Source organism: Pristiophorus japonicus, chromosome 19 (assembly GCF_044704955.1).
Source record: "Pristiophorus japonicus isolate sPriJap1 chromosome 19, sPriJap1.hap1, whole genome shotgun sequence".
Taxonomy (NCBI): Eukaryota; Metazoa; Chordata; class Chondrichthyes; family Pristiophoridae; genus Pristiophorus; species Pristiophorus japonicus.
Window position 1 is genome coordinate 16,798,384 of NC_091995.1, and position 15,478 is coordinate 16,813,861.

The following is a 15,478-nucleotide window of genomic DNA, read 5'->3' on the forward strand; positions in this document are numbered from 1 at the left end:
GTGAGGCCTCACCTGGAATATTGTGTACAGTTTTGGTCTCCTAATCTGAGGAAGGACATTCTTGTTATTGAGGGAGTGCAGCGAAGGTTCACCAAACTGATTCCAGGAATGGCTGGACTGTCATATGAGGAGAGACTGGATTAACTGGGCCTTTATTCACTGGAGTTTAGAAGGATGAGAGGGGATCTCATAGAAAGGTATAAGATTCTGATGGAACTGGACAGGTTAGATGCGTGAAGAATGTTCCCGATGTTGGGGAAGTCCAGAACCAGGGCACGTAGTCTTAGGATAAGGGGTAGGCCATTTAGGACTGAGATGAGGAGAAACTTCTTCACTCAGAGAGTTGTTAACCTGTGGAATTCCCTGCCGCAGACAGTTGTTGATGTCACTTCATTGGATATATTCAAGAGGGAGTTAGATATGGCCCTTACGGCTAAAGGGATCAAGGGGTATGGAGAGAAAGCAGGAAAGGGGTACTGAGGGAATGATCAGCCATGATCTTATTGAATGTTGGTGCAGGCTCAAAGGACCGAATGGCCTACTCCTGCACCTATTTTCTATGTTTCTATGTTTCTATATTCTTTGAACACGTTTGTTTACTAGTTTAAAAATATTAGACATGGGAAATTCTGACAGTCAAGATTCATCCAATCGGCTCATGAAGAGTCTGCATCCTGGGGTCTTAAAAGAAATGGCTGCAGAGATAGCGGATGCATTGGTTGCAATCTACCAAAATTCCTTGAATTCTGGAGCGGTCCCAGCAGATTGGAAAACTGCAAATGTAACACCCCTATTTAAAAAAGGAGGGAGTCAGAAAGCGGGAAACTATAGACCAGTTAGCCTACATCTGTCGTTGGGAAAATGCTGGAGTCCATTCTTAAGGAAGTAGTAGCAGGACATTTAGAAAATCATAATAGTCAATGTATAAATATATATTTAAGGTATTGATAGACAGATTTTTGAAGGATAAGGGAGGTAAGGGGTTATGGGGAGCCGGCAGGGAAGTGAAGTTGAGGCCAAGATCAGATCAGCCATGATCTTATTGAATGGCGGAGCAGGCTCGAGGGGCCAACTGGCCGACTCCCGCTATTTTTTATGTTTATGTTCTTATGTTCTTTCCGATTGGCGGTGGGAAGGTGGGGGCACCGGGCGGATGGACGTGTCGGGCGACCAATGGGGGCTGGGTGGTTGGAGGCAGGAAGGTCATGTGATGAAACCTCCAGGAATACGTCCAACCAAAGTTGGCAACCGTAAGCTTCACAGGTGAAGAAAGGATAATTTCCCACCCCACACACACACACACACACACCCCACACACACACTCACACACACACACACCCCACACACACACCCCACACACACACACATACCCACACACACACACACACACCCCACACACACACCACACACACCCCACACCACACACACCCCACACACACACACATACCCACACACACACACACACACCCCACACACACACCACACACACCCCACACCACACACACACACACACACACACCCCACACACACCCCACACACAGACCCCCCCCACACACACACACACACACACACACACACACACCGCACACACACACACACACACACACCGCACACACACACACCGCACACACACACACCACAGCAGGTAGCATTGCACAGACGGCGACAGGAAAGAGGCTCACTCGGTGTTTTCCCCGACGAAGGTCCAGCGCTGTCGCTTGTCCGCCGGGTCACACAGCATCATCCTCACGTCTTCTCTGCTCACAGACAGACACAGGCCCAGCGCAGGGTTCAGTATCATGCCATCCTGGGGGAGAAAAAGCAACGAGCACCGCATCAGCCATCTCCCCGAACACTCGCGCGAGGGCTGCATGTCATGACACCGTGATTCCCGGCCAGAATGGAGATCATTGCTTCATGGGTTCTTAGCTTAAGAATTCATAGCAATGCATTGCTGTTAAGAACTATTTGGTTTATGAGCGAAGGTTTAACAAACACACTGCACGTTACCAGTTCATCTACCAGGCTCACAACCACCTGCCTCATTGTAGATCCCCCTGAACCCAAATGGCTGGGGTTTTATTGAGTCTTGTGAACATTACTCGACTGGCTGAGCCACTCCCAACTCAACAGCTCTACCACTATTTTTGGTCGAACATTTAAATCAAGTGCCCCCTTTTGGCAAGGGCAGTAGAACACACAAATTTCCAAATAAAACTTGAACTGAAATTTAAATCAAATTTGGTTGCCGGGGGTGATGATGCATTCCAGTCTCTCCGGTGCCCACCTCTCGCGGGAGGCCACGAGTGTACCAGTGGACACCGACAACAGCTCTACAACTATTTTAGTTGATAACCATAAATCAAGTGCCCCCTGATTAAAGGGGATCACTAAAACCGACAAACTTAAACAAATTAAACTTTAGACAGTAAACTTGAATCAAATTAAAATTTGGTTGCCAGGGGTGATGATGCACTCCACACCCTCTGGCGCCCACCTCCCGCAGGAGGCCGCGAGCATACCGGTAGACACCGTCAACAGCTCGACAAGCCTGTGAGCATACGTTACATTACTCTTATGTATTTGCTCTCTTTGCAATATGTACCAATCTCAGAGCAGAAAAGGCAGCTTTCAACCCACTGCACCACTCAGTCCTAGAGGGGGAAAGGACAGTGTCTGACCCACTGCACCATCCAGTCCCAGAGGGGGAAAGGACAGTGTCTGACCCACTGCTCCACCCAGTCCCAGAGCAGGAAAGGACAGTGTGTGACCCACTGCACCACCCAGTCCCAGAGGGGGAAAGGACAGTGTCTGACCCACTGCACCACCCAGTCCCAGAGGGGGAAAGGACAGTGTCTGACCCACTGCACCACCCAGTCCCAGAGGGGGAAAGGACAGTGTGTGACCCACTGCACCACCCAGTCCCAGAGGGGGAAAGGACAGTGTGTGACCCACTGTACCACCCAGTCCCAGAGGGGGAAAGGACAGTGTGTGACCCACTGCACCACCCAGTCCCAGAGGGGGAAAGGACAGTGTCTGACCCACTGCACCACCCAGTCCCAGAGGAGGAAAGGACAGTGTGTGACCCACTGCACCACTCAGTCCCAGAGGGGGAAAGGACAGTGTGTGACCCACTGCACCACCCAGTCCCAGAGGGGGAAAGGACAGTGTGTGACCCACTGCACCACCCAGTCCCAGAGGGGGAAAGGACAGTGTGTGACCCACTGCACCACCCAGTCCCAGAGGGGGAAAGGACAGTGTCTGACCCACTGCACCACCCAGTCCCAGAGGGGGAAAGGACAGTGTGTGACCCACTGCACCACCCAGTCCCAGAGGGGGAAAGGACAGTGTGTGACCCACTGCACCACCCAGTCCCAGAGGGGGAAAGGACAGTGTGTGACCCACTGCACCACCCAGTCCCAGAGGGGGAAAGGACAGTGTGTGACCCACTGCACCACCCAGTCCCAGAGGGGGAAAGGACAGTGTGTGACCCACTGCACCACCCAGTCTAAAAATGCAGGAGATATTTAGCTTCCCTCCAGTGTATGTCTGATCTTCTCACCCCCATCTCTGCAGCTGCTCCCCGATTGGTCGGTGAGCGAATTTCAGGAACACCTTGCGGATTGGGAATTCTAAGACCTGCGACCGCTGCAGAATTGCGGCCGCTGCCTGCTTCCCGGAAACCTCCCACTCACCTGGTTGATTTCGAACCTCTGCTCCGCCGGAATATTGACGACCCATCCGTAGGAGGCACACTTGACCAGCAGCACGCTCACAATCCCAGCCTGCAGGCATAGCTGGCTGGGGGCTCGAGTGAGGATTTCGCCTTCGAACGTGTATTCAAAATGCTGCCGGGGGGGTGGGGTTGGTTGAAACGGGGAGAGAGAGAGAGAACATGATCACAGGATTACATCGGCTATAAGCACAGAAACAGACCATTCGGCCCAACCAGTCCATGCCGGCATTTATGTTCCACTCGAGCCTCCTCCCGTCTTTCCTCATCTAACTCTATCAGCATAACCCTCTATTCCCTTCTCCCTCATAATCTTGTCTAGCCTCCCCTTAAGTGCATCGATACTATTCGCCTCAACCACTCCCTGTGGCAGCGAGTTACACATTCTCACCACTCTCTGGGTAAAGAAGTTTCTTCTGAATTTCCAATTGGATTTCTTGGTGACTTTCTTATATTGATGGCCTCTAGTTGAGCTCTTCCTCATAAGCAGAAACATTCTTTCTGTATCCACTCTATCAAACCCCTTTCATAATTTTAAAGACCTCTATTAGAGTCACCCCTCAGCTTTCTCAAAGAGACCCAGCCTGTTCATCCTTTCCTGATAGGTATACCCTCACATTTCTGGTATCGTCCTTGTAAATCTTCTCTGCACCCTCTCTGTAAAGTCCTTACTCGACAGTATGAAACCACACGAGGCACATTCTGGGGACAAGGTCACTCTGTGACCTTAACTCTTTATTTACAGGACTCCAAAGACGATCACCCTGCGTGGGACCTCCCTTTTTATACCTGTGTGATCAGGTAAGGAGTGTCTCCCACAAGTTCACCCCTTGTGGTCAAGGTGTGCACCTAGGTTGAGTCTATACAGTGGTGTTACATTGTGATTACATACATGACACTCTCCAGTGCCTCTATACCCTTTTTATAATATGGTGAGCAGAACTGTACGCAGTACTCCAAGTGTGGTCTCACCAAGGTTCAATACAGGTTTAGTATAACTTCCCTACTTTTCAATTCTATTATCTCGAGAAATAAACCATAGTGCTTGGTTTGTGTTTTTTATGGCCTTGCTAAGGTGAGAATCAGTTTTGTGCTCTGTTAGCAAAGAAAGTAAGACTTGCATTTAGACAGAGCCATTCACGGATGTCCCAAAGTGCTTTACAGCCAATGAAGTACTTTTTGAAGTGTAGTCACTGCTGTAATGCAGAAAACGCGGCAACCAATTTACGCACAGCAAGCTCCCAAAAACAGATAATCAGTTTTTTTTTTAAGTGATGTCGGTTGAGGAATAAATATCGGCCAGGACACCGGGGAGAACTCCCTTGCTCTTCTATCGTTATTGTGCCGGGGAATCTTTTAAATCCACTCAGAGAGGGCAGATGGCAAAACCAACAGTGCAGCACTCCCACAGTACTGTGCTGGGACAGTCTGGATTATCTTCTCCAGTCGCTGTAGTGGGAATTGAACCCACAACCTTCTGACTCAGTGGCAAGAGTGCTACTGCTTTGATTGTGGTCAATGCAGTATCGGGACTGAATCTGGCACATTCTGGGTCTGTATTTTCAAAATTCTCATCCTGGTTTACAAATCCCTCCATGGCCACGCCCCTCCCTATCTCTGTAATCTCCTTCACAAACCCCCGAGATGTCTGCGTTCCTCTAATTCAGCCCTCTTGAGCATCCCTGATTATAATCGCTCCACCATCGGTGGCCGTGCCTTCTGTTGCCTCGGCCCCAAGCTCTGGAACTCCCTCCCTAAACCTCTCCACCTCTCTTTCCTCCTTTAATACGTTCCTTAAAACCTACCTCTTTGACCAAGCTTTTGGTCGTCTGCCATAATTTCTCCTTATGTGGCTCGGTGTCAAATTTATTTGTTTTGTCTTATAACACCGCCGTGAAGCGCCTTTGGACGTTTTACTACGTTAAAGGCGCTATATAAATACACGTTGTTTTTGTTGGTGTTGTAAGGTTCAGAAGCAGTTACACTAGGCCCTGCCCAGGGCCACAGTGCCACTGAGCAAGATGTCAGGTTTCCCTCGTTGCTATTTTCTGGGCTAATCCCTCTTGTGTCCGTTTACCTGACGTTCCTCAGGTCTGTGGCAGGGAAACATTAATGCAGACCCTCCGGCTAGTCCACTGCTCAGGCACAGCCGGGTCTCCCTGTTCATCAGCTGGAAAAGTAATACATACAAGAGCGTTACCAACGTGTTCAGGGATAAACTACTGGTGTAAACTCACACAGCAGCACCAGATTTGCAGTTGATCCGTCTTGAAAACGATGCTAAAACCCTCATCCATGCCTTTGCGATCTCCAGACTTGTCTATTCTAATGCTCTCCTGGCTGGCCTCCCGCCTGCCTAATCTCCGTAAACCTGAGCTCATCCAAACTTCTGCTTCCTTAAATCGCACAAAGTCCCGTTCACCCATGCTTGCTTGCTGACCCGGTCTGGCAACATCCCAAATTTAAAATTCTCATCCTTGTGTTCAAATCCCGCCATGGCCTCACCCCCTCCCTATCTCAGTAACCTCCTCCAGCCCCACAACGCTCCCCTGATCTCTGCGTTCCTCCAATTCTGGCCTCTTGAGCATTCTCGATTTTAATTGCTCGACCATTGGTGGCCGGGCCTTCAGTTGCCTTGGCCCTTAAGCTCTGGAACTCCCTCCCTGAAGCTCCGCGCCTCGCTCTCCTCTTTTAAGACGGTCCTTAAAACCTACTGTAAAGTCCTGTCCCCTCAGTACATGATTCACACGAGGCATGTGGTGAAGTCAAGGTCAATCTGGACCTGCACCTTTATTTCACAGCTCTGGAATGCTGCACTTGCCTGAGACCTGCCCTTATATACCTGTCTCTTGCAAGTGCACCCCTGGTGGTAAGGTATGCTGGTGGTTACAGGTCATATCTTATTACAGTCATGTATAGCATGTTAGGATACAGTGATATATAATAATGTAAGATACATGACACCTACCTCTTTGACCAAGTGCTGTGATCACCTGTCCTAATATCTCCTTGTCTGATTACATTCCTATCAGGCACCTTGCGATGTTTGTACTACGTTAAATGCGCAATATAAATGCAAGTTGTTGTTGCTACCTACCTTACCTCCTTCAGTGTTCGCCCCTGGAAAATACTCTGTCCCGACTCTCTTACAACTGCACTTATGAACTCCCAACTGTTCAGCCTTTGGCCCTCCCTTCACCATGATATTTCTGCAGCCACCGATCTGCTTAATCACACTCTCACCACCACCTTTGATACCCTAGTCCCTGTTAAAACAATTACTCTCTTTCTCACCTGGCCGTTCCCTTTGGTACAGCCCTGATCTTCGCTCCCTTAAGTCCAAGCGACGCAGATTTGAACGGATGTGGCGGACAATTGGTTTAGCCATTCACCGCCAGATCTGGCTGAACCACATAAAACATTATCAGGTCCTGCTCTCGTCTGCCAAAATTGCTCACTATTTCAGAAGCATTCTGGAATGTAAAGATAAACCCCGACTTCTAGTCTCCATTGCTAACCTTTTTAAACCCCTCTCCCCAGTCTCCATCCTCACCTCCAACAATGTGAGGAGCTCATGCACTTCTTTATCTCTAAGATTGAGACCATCCGATCGGTCGCCTCTGCCCTCCCTTCCCCTAGCCCACCAGGCCAAACTTCCTCTAAGGATCCCCCCTGCTCTAGCCCTGACCTCACATTTTTCTCCAATTTCTCTCCGATCTCCCCTCATGACCTTTCCCAGTTCATCCTGTCCATGAGACCCATTTCCTGCTCTCTTGACCCTATTCCCACGAAACTCCTAACCGCCCAACTTCCTTTTCTGTCTCCTATGTTAGCTGACATAGTTAACGGTTCTCTCTCATGTACTGCCCCCTCTCCCTCAAACCTAAAAAAACCAACCCTCGACCTCTCCGTGCTTGCAAACTACCGACCCATCTCCAACCTCCCTTTCCTCTCCAACGTCCTTGAACATGTTGTAGATTCTCAAATCCATGCCCATCTTTCCCACAATTCCGTGTTTGAATCCCTCCAATCCGGTTTCAATGTCTGCCAAAGTATCGAAACCACTCTCATCAAAGTCACAAATTACATCCTTTATGACTGTGACAAAGGTAAACTATCCCTTCCTGTCCTTCTCGACTTGTCTGCAGCCTTTGACACGGTTGACCATTCTATCCTGCTCCAACGCCTCTCCACCATCGTCCAGCTGGGTGGGACTGCACTCGCCTGGTTCCATTCTTATCTATCTAATCGTGGCCAGAGAATCACCTGCAATGGCTTCTCTTCCCACCTTCGCATCGTTATCTCTGGTGTCCCCCAAGGATCTATCCTTGGCCCCCTCCTATTTCTCATCCACATTTTGTCCCTTGACGACATCATCCAAAAACACAGTGTCAGTTTCCACATGTACGCTGAAGACACCATGATCTACATGACTACCACTTCTCTCGATCCCTCCTCAGTCTCTAAATTGTTAGTCCTGCTTGTCCGACATGCAGTTCTGGATGAGCAGAAATATTCTCCAATTGATTATTGGGAAGACTGAAGCCATTGTTTTCAGTCCCCACCACAAACTCTGTTTCTTAGTCACTGACTCCATCCTCTCCCCAACTTCTGTCTGACACTCATAGTTCACACTGAAATGAGCTTTCGACCTCATATTCCACAGATATGTGAAGAGAAAAAGATTAGTGAAAACAAACGTAGGTCTCTTGCAGTCAGATTCAGGTGAATTTATAATGGGGAACAAAGAAATGGTGGACCAGTTAAACAAATACTTTGATTCTATTTTCACGAAGGAAGACACAAATAACCTTCCGGAAATACTAGGGGACCGAGGGTCTAGTGAGAAGGAGGAACTGAAGGGTATCCTTATAAAGCGGGAAATTGTGTTAGGGAAATTGATGAGATTGAAGGCCGATAAATTCCCAGGGCCTGATAGTCTGCATCCCAGAATACTTAAGGAAGTGGCCATAGAAATAGTGGATGCATTGGTGATCATTTTCCAACAGTTTATCGACTCTGGATCAGTTCCTATGGACTGGTGGGTAGCTAATGTAACACCACTGTTTAAAAAAGGAGGGAGAGAGAAAACGGGTCATTATAGACTGGTTAGCCTGACATCAATAGTGGGGAAAATGTTGGAATCAATTATTAAAGATGGATTGGCAGTGCATTTGGAAAGCAGTGACAGGATCGGTCCAAGTCAGCATGGATTTATGAAAGGGAAATCATGCTTGACAAATCTTCTGGAATTTTTTGAGGATGTAACTAGAGTGGACAAGGGAGAACCAGTGGATGTGGTGTATTTCAAAAGGCTCTTGACAAAGTCCCACACAAGAGATTGGTCTGCAAAATTAAAGCACATAGTATTGGGAGTAATGTACTGACATGGATAGAGAACTGGTTGGCAGACAGGAAGCAGAGAGTCAGGATAAAAGGGTCCTTTTCAGAATGGCAGGCAGTGGCCAGTGGAGTACCGCAGGGTTCAGTGCTGGGACCCCAGCTATTTACAATATACATGAATGATTTAGATGAAAGAATTGAGTGTAATATCTCCAAGTTTGCAGATGACACTAAACTGGGTGGCGGTGTGAGCTGTGAGGAGAACGCTAAAAGGCTGCAGGGTGACTTGGCCAGGTTAGGTGAGTGGGCAAATGCATGGCAGATGCAGTATAATGTGGATAAATGTGAGGTTATCCACTTTGGGGGCAAAAAAACAAAGGCAGAATATTTTCTGAATGGTGGCAGATTAGGAAAGGGGGAGGTGCAACGAGACCTGGGTGTCATGGTACATCAGTCATTGAAAGTTGGCATGCAGGCACAGCAGGCGGTGAAGAAGGCAAATGGTATGTTGGCCTTCATAGCTGGGGGATTTGAGTATAGGAGCAGGAAGGTCTTACTGCAGTCGTACAGGGCTGGGTGAGGCCTCACCTGGAATATTGTGTTCAGTTTTGGTCTCCTAATCTGAGGAAGGACGTTCTTGCTATTGAGGAAGTGCAGTGAAGGTTCAGCAGACTGATTCCCGGGATGGCGGGACTGATATATGAGGAGAGACTGGATCAACTGAGCCTTTATACACTGGAGTTTCGAAGGATGAGAGGGGATCTCATAGAAACTTACAAGATTCTGACGGGACTGGACAGGTTAGATACAGGAAGAATGTTCCCGATGATGGGGAAGTCCAAAACCAGGGGACACAGTCTTAGGATAAGGGGTAGGCCATTTAGGACTGAGATGAGGAGGAACTTCTTCACTCAGAGTTGTTTACGAATAGGGAATTCCACAGGTTGAGAGTTGTTGATGCCAGTTCATTGGATATATTCAAGAGGGAGTTAGATATGGCCCTTACGGCTAAAGGGATCAAGGGGTTATGGAGAAAAAGCAGGAAAGGGGTACTGAGGGAATGATCAGCCATGATCTTATTGAATGGTGGTGCAGGCTCGAATGACCGAATGGCCTACACCTGCACCTATTTTCTATGTTTCTATGTTTCTATATTCGCAGCATAACTAAGACCGCCAATTTCCATCTCCGTAACATCGCCCGTCAAGGATGTCTTGGAGCGGCTGCAGGGCATTCTGGAGCGGGAGGGTGAACAGCCAGTTGCTGTGGTGCGGTGGAGGAAGATTTCCTGGAGTGTATTAGGGATGGCTTTCTCAACCAATATGCCGAGGAACCAACTCGAGAGCTGGCCATCCTAGACTGGGTGTTGTGTAATGAGAGAGGACTAATTAGCAATCTTGTTGTTTGAGGCCCCCTGGGGAAGAGTGACCACAATATGGTAGAATTCTTTATTAAGATGGAGAGTGACAGTGTTAATTCAGAGACTAGGGTCCTGATTTTAAGGAAAGGTAATTTCAATGGTATGAGACGTGAATTTACAATATACATTCATGATTTAGATGAAGGAATTGAGTGTAATATCTCCAAGTTTGCAGATGACACTAAGCTGGGTGGCGGTGTGAGCTGTGAGGAGGACGCTAAGAGGCTGTAGGGTGACTTGGACAGGTTAGGTGAGTGGGCAAACGCATGACAGATGCAGTATAATGTGGATGAATGTGAGGTTATACACTTCGGGGGCAAAAACATGAAGGCAGAATATTATCTGAACGGAGGCAGATTAGGAAAAGGGGAGATGCAACGAGACCTGGGTGTCATGGTACAGCAGTCATTGAAGTTTGGCATGCAGGTACAGCAGGCGGTGAAGAAGGCAAACGGCATGTTGGCCTTCATAGCTAGGGGATTTGAGTATAGGAGCAGGAAGGTCTTTATGTAGTTGTACAGAGCCTTGGTGAAACCACACCTAGAATATTGTGTTCAGTTTTGGTCTCCTAATCTGAGGAGGGACGTTCTTGCTATTGAGGGAGTACAGCGAAGGTTCACCAGATTGATTCCCGGGATGGCAGGACTGACATATGAAGAGAGACTGAATCAACTGGGCTTGCATCCACTGGAATTTAGAAGAATGAGAGGGGATCTCATAGAAACATATAAAGTTCTGACGGGATTGGACAGGTTAGAGGCAGGAAGAATGTTCGCATTGCTGGGGAGTTCCAGAACCAGGGGTCACAGACTAAGAATAAGAGGTAAGCCATTTAGGACCGAGATGAGGAGAAACTTCTTCACTCAGAGAGTGGTTAACCTGTGGAATTCTCTGCCACAGAAAGTTGTTGAGGCCAGTTCGTTAGATATATTCAAAAGGGAGTTAGATATGGCCCTTACGGCCAAAGGGATCAAGGGGTATGGAGAGAAAGCAGGAAAGGGGTACTAAAGTTGAATGATCAGTCATGATCATATTGAATGGTGGTGCAGGCTCGAAGGGCCAAATGGCCGACTCCTGCAACTAATTTCTATGCTTCTATGTCTCCGCCCTTGCCTCAGCTCATCCACTGCTGAAGCCCTCATCCACGCCTTTGTTACCTCTAGACTTAACTATTCCAATGCACTCCTAGCAGGCCTCCCACATTCTACCCTACGTAAACTAGAGGTGATTCAAAACCCGGCTGCCGTGTCCTTACTCGCATCAAGTCCCGCTAACCCATCACCCCTGTGCTCGCTGACCTACATTGGCGGTTCAGCAACACCTGGATTTCAAAATTCTCATCCTTGTTTTTAAATAGCCCACGGCCTCGCCCCTCCCGATCTCTCTAATCACCTCTAGCCCCACAACCCCCGAGAGCTCTTCGCTCCTCCAATTCTGGCCTCTTGAGCATCCCCGATTATAATCGCTCCACTATTGGTGGCTGTGCCTTCAGCTGCCTTGGCCTTTAAGCTCTGGAATTCCCTTCCTGAACCTCTCCGCCTCTCTCTCCTCTTTTACGACAGTCCTTAAAACCTACCTCTTTGACCAAGTGCTGTGACCACCTGTCCTAATATCTCCTTTTGCGGCTCGGTGTCAAATTCCGTCTGATTACACTCCTGTCAAGCGCCGTGGGATGTTTGCACTATGTTAAAGGCGCAATATAAATGCAAGTTGTTGTTGCTTTACACTGACACTGTGAGCTCCCTCAATTGAAGCCTCATGAGTTTCCTGCACCCCACTCTGAGCAAGTTGTCAATCTATAAGGAAAAGTCGGCCAACTCACTGCTGTGTATGTCGTTGGTTGGACCTCGGGTACGTATAGCTCTGGGTAGATGTTGTTAAGGTACCAGGTGAAATTCTTACACCGTAATCTCTCTCTAAGCTGCTTCCTCTCAGAAATATCACCAAACAAACCCTGGGGGAAAAAAAAGCAGCAGAGAAAGACCACAGATTACTTTGCTTTGCTCCCCCTCTCTCTCCCCTCGGTATTCCCTCCTCTCCCGAAGGTGCTGACTTCTTCTGGAATGGCGGTACATGGACTCCATGGTGACCTCGAGTACCACCCACCAAATGCCAGCCTTAGATGGTGAATGCCATCCTAGGGTTGCCAACCCTGGTTGGACGTCACCCTGGAGGCTTCATCACATGACCACTGACCTCTAACTGCACCACCCCCCCACCATTGGTCACCCAACATGTCCATCCTTGAGGAGCCCGCCTTGTCACGGCCAACTGGAAAGCGAAGACTCTTCACAAACCGAATCCTGACTGTTAGTCAAACAGCCTTCCCCGCCAGCTCTTCCACCCCCTATCGCCAATATTTTTATAATTAATAAACCAAAGAAAATGAAAAAGACACCATTTTTTTTTAGTGATCTCATGATGTTTGTTCTGGGTTGCCCACAACAGTGTCTTCTAGATTCACTATAATCGGCATCATGGCTGAGCACAATAGGAAGGAAAGGCCATCAGCCTGAAACGTTAACGCTGTTTCGCTCTCGACAGATGCTGCCTGACCCGCTGAGATTTCCAGCATTTCCTGTTTTTATTTCAGATTCCAGCATCCGCAGTATTTTGCTTTCGTAGGAAGGAAGGAATATAGCAACAGGAGTAGACCATTCAGCCCATCGAGCTTGTTCCGCCGTTTAATTAGATCATGGTTGGCCTGTATTTTAACTTCATTTGCTCGCCTTGGTCCCACATTCTGCCTTCACCTTGGCCGAACCCAATCCTGCCCAATTCGGTCCAACTGGTCCGTGCCGGTGTTTATGCCCCACACATGCCTCCTCACACCCTACTCCATCTCACCCTATCCACATAACCCTCTATTCATTTCTCCCTCGCATACTTATCTCATCATCATCTTCATCATAGGCAGTCCTTCGAGTTGAGGATGACTTGCTTCCAGGCCAAAAAGTTCACAGGCGTTTCAATGAAGGATCTAATATTCCAGGTCCCGAACTAAATCTTGAAGGGTGGAAGATGCCTGTATGTGGATTTTTTTAATGTGTGGTGGCCGTTGCACACCAGCCACCACACGGTCTTGACAGAGCTAGGTCTTGGTGCAGTGGCAAGGGTTAACCAAAATGACTGGAGGCTAGCTCTGCTGTACGAACCTAGCGCGCACACATATCGCAGTGTGGGCTGGCCCCGTGCTGCCCCTGGGCCTTCGTCTCTTCTGGGCCCCGAACTCACGCCTCTCCTTGGCCCCAATCACATCCCTCGACAATCTCCCGTCGCTCCTTTGCCCTGACCTCGCCGCTCCTGCAGTACCTGTCCACGCTCCAATCAGCGACCCGGATCTTGAAGATGTCCAATCCAGTTGCCCTCTTCGCTGCTGTTGCTCGCCTGCTCCAGTACGTGCTGCTCCCTGGCTTACTTTTCCTCTACCACGCTGCTCCAATTCAAGCAGCTTGGCGGCTTGGCCCAGCAGTCTGCACGGCCCTCGGCTTGCGAGCACCATGCGAGCGCCGGGGAGCGGAAGGAGCAGTGAGGCTGTATGCTTATCTAACTTCCTCTGAAATTCATCGATACTATTCGCCTCAATTGCTACCTGTGGTAGTGAGTTCCATATTGTCACCACTCTCTGGGTAAAGAAGTTTTTTCTGAATTCCCTATTAGATTTATCAGTGACTATCTTATATTTATGACCTCTAGTTCAGGTCTCCCCCACACCTTCTTTACATCTATCCCATCAAACCCCTTTCATAATTTTAAAGATCTCTATCAGGTCACCCCTCAGTCTTCTCTTTTCTAAAGAAAAGCGCCCCAGCTTATTCAGTATTCCCTGAAGTTATAACCTCTCAGTTCTGGTATCATCCTCGTAAATCGTCCCACAATACTCCAAGTGTGGTCCCACAGTGCTCCAAGTGTGGTCCCACAGTATTCCAAGTGTGATCCCACAGTGCTCCAAGTGTGGTCCCACAGTGCTCCAAGTGTGGTCCCACAGTGCTCCAAGTGTGGTCCCACAGTATTCCAAGTGTGATCCCACAGTGCTCCAAGTGTGATCCCACAGTACTCCAAGTGTGGTCCCACAGTACTCCAAGTGTGATCCTCCAGTACTCCAAGTGTGGTCCCACAGTGCTCCAAGTGTGGTCCCACAGTGCTCCAAGTGTGATCCCACAGTGCTCCAAGTGTGGTCCCACAGTACTCCAAGTGTGGTCCCACAGTGCTCCAAGTGTGGTCCCACAGTGCTCCAAGTGTGATCCCACAGTGCTCCAAGTGTGGTCCCACAGTGCTCCAAGTGTGGTCCCACAGTGCTCCAAATGTGGTCCCACAGTGCTCCAAATGTGGTCCCACAGTGCTCCAAGTGTGGTCCCACAGTGCTCCAAGTGTGGTCCCACAGTGCTCCAAGTGTGGTCTAAACAAGGGTTCAATACAAATTAAACTTTTCAATTCTATTCCTCTAGGAATGATCCCCATTGCTTTGTTTGCATCGCCGCCCCCCCCCACCCCACCCTCCATTACTGATATTGCTGAGGTGGCTCCCGCACTATCCTAACTTGCTTGGCAAGGTCTCACCTTCTGCGCGATCTCTGCCGCTTTCTGGACCCGTCTGTAGAAGATGTCCTTGTACTCATCCATCCATACCTCGGCCAGCCGCACCAGGTTGCGATACACGACGTGTGGCCCGTCTGGGAAGGTGTGTGGGATGTCGCTGCGGAACACGTGCCCCACGACCGAGCAGGGCACCATCTCAAGCTGCCCCCCGCACTGCCAGACCTGCGGGCAACAACGGTCGGTCAGTCAGTGGCGGGGTGGAGGTGAGCAACAGCCCGTGGTATCGTTAACAGTAAAATAATATTCTGACTTTCTCTCATCATGCCCTGATTCGGAAAATAAAGAACTTGCATTTATATAGCGACTTTCACAAACTCCGGACTTCCCAAAGCGCTTTACCACCAATTTACATTTTTTTTTGAAGTGTTGTCAGTGGTGTAATG

General features: G+C 48.9%; 1 protein-coding gene across 9 annotated transcripts in view; it reads right to left on the reverse strand.

Moving 5' to 3' along the window:
- The window catches only part of LOC139229753 (polypeptide N-acetylgalactosaminyltransferase 6-like), an 80,636-nt gene that overhangs the window by 26,723 nt on the left and 38,435 nt on the right, over positions 1–15,478 (reverse strand). For 8 of the 9 annotated variants that reach the window (XR_011587792.1, XR_011587791.1, XR_011587790.1 and 5 more), the window contains 5 exons: positions 15,057–15,257; positions 12,319–12,450; positions 5,811–5,903; positions 3,696–3,848; positions 1,683–1,807 (listed from right to left, as the gene is read on the reverse strand). Coding sequence is in view for 5 of the 9 variants with exons in the window: in XM_070861314.1 (XP_070717415.1) it covers positions 1,683–1,807; positions 3,696–3,848; positions 5,811–5,903; positions 12,319–12,450; positions 15,057–15,257 (704 nt within the window). In the remaining 4 variants the exon portion in view is untranslated. Of the gene's footprint in view, positions 1–1,552; positions 1,808–3,695; positions 3,849–5,810; positions 5,904–12,318; positions 12,451–15,056; positions 15,258–15,478 lie in introns of those variants that run through there. The other variant, XM_070861316.1, reaches the window with a different exon arrangement.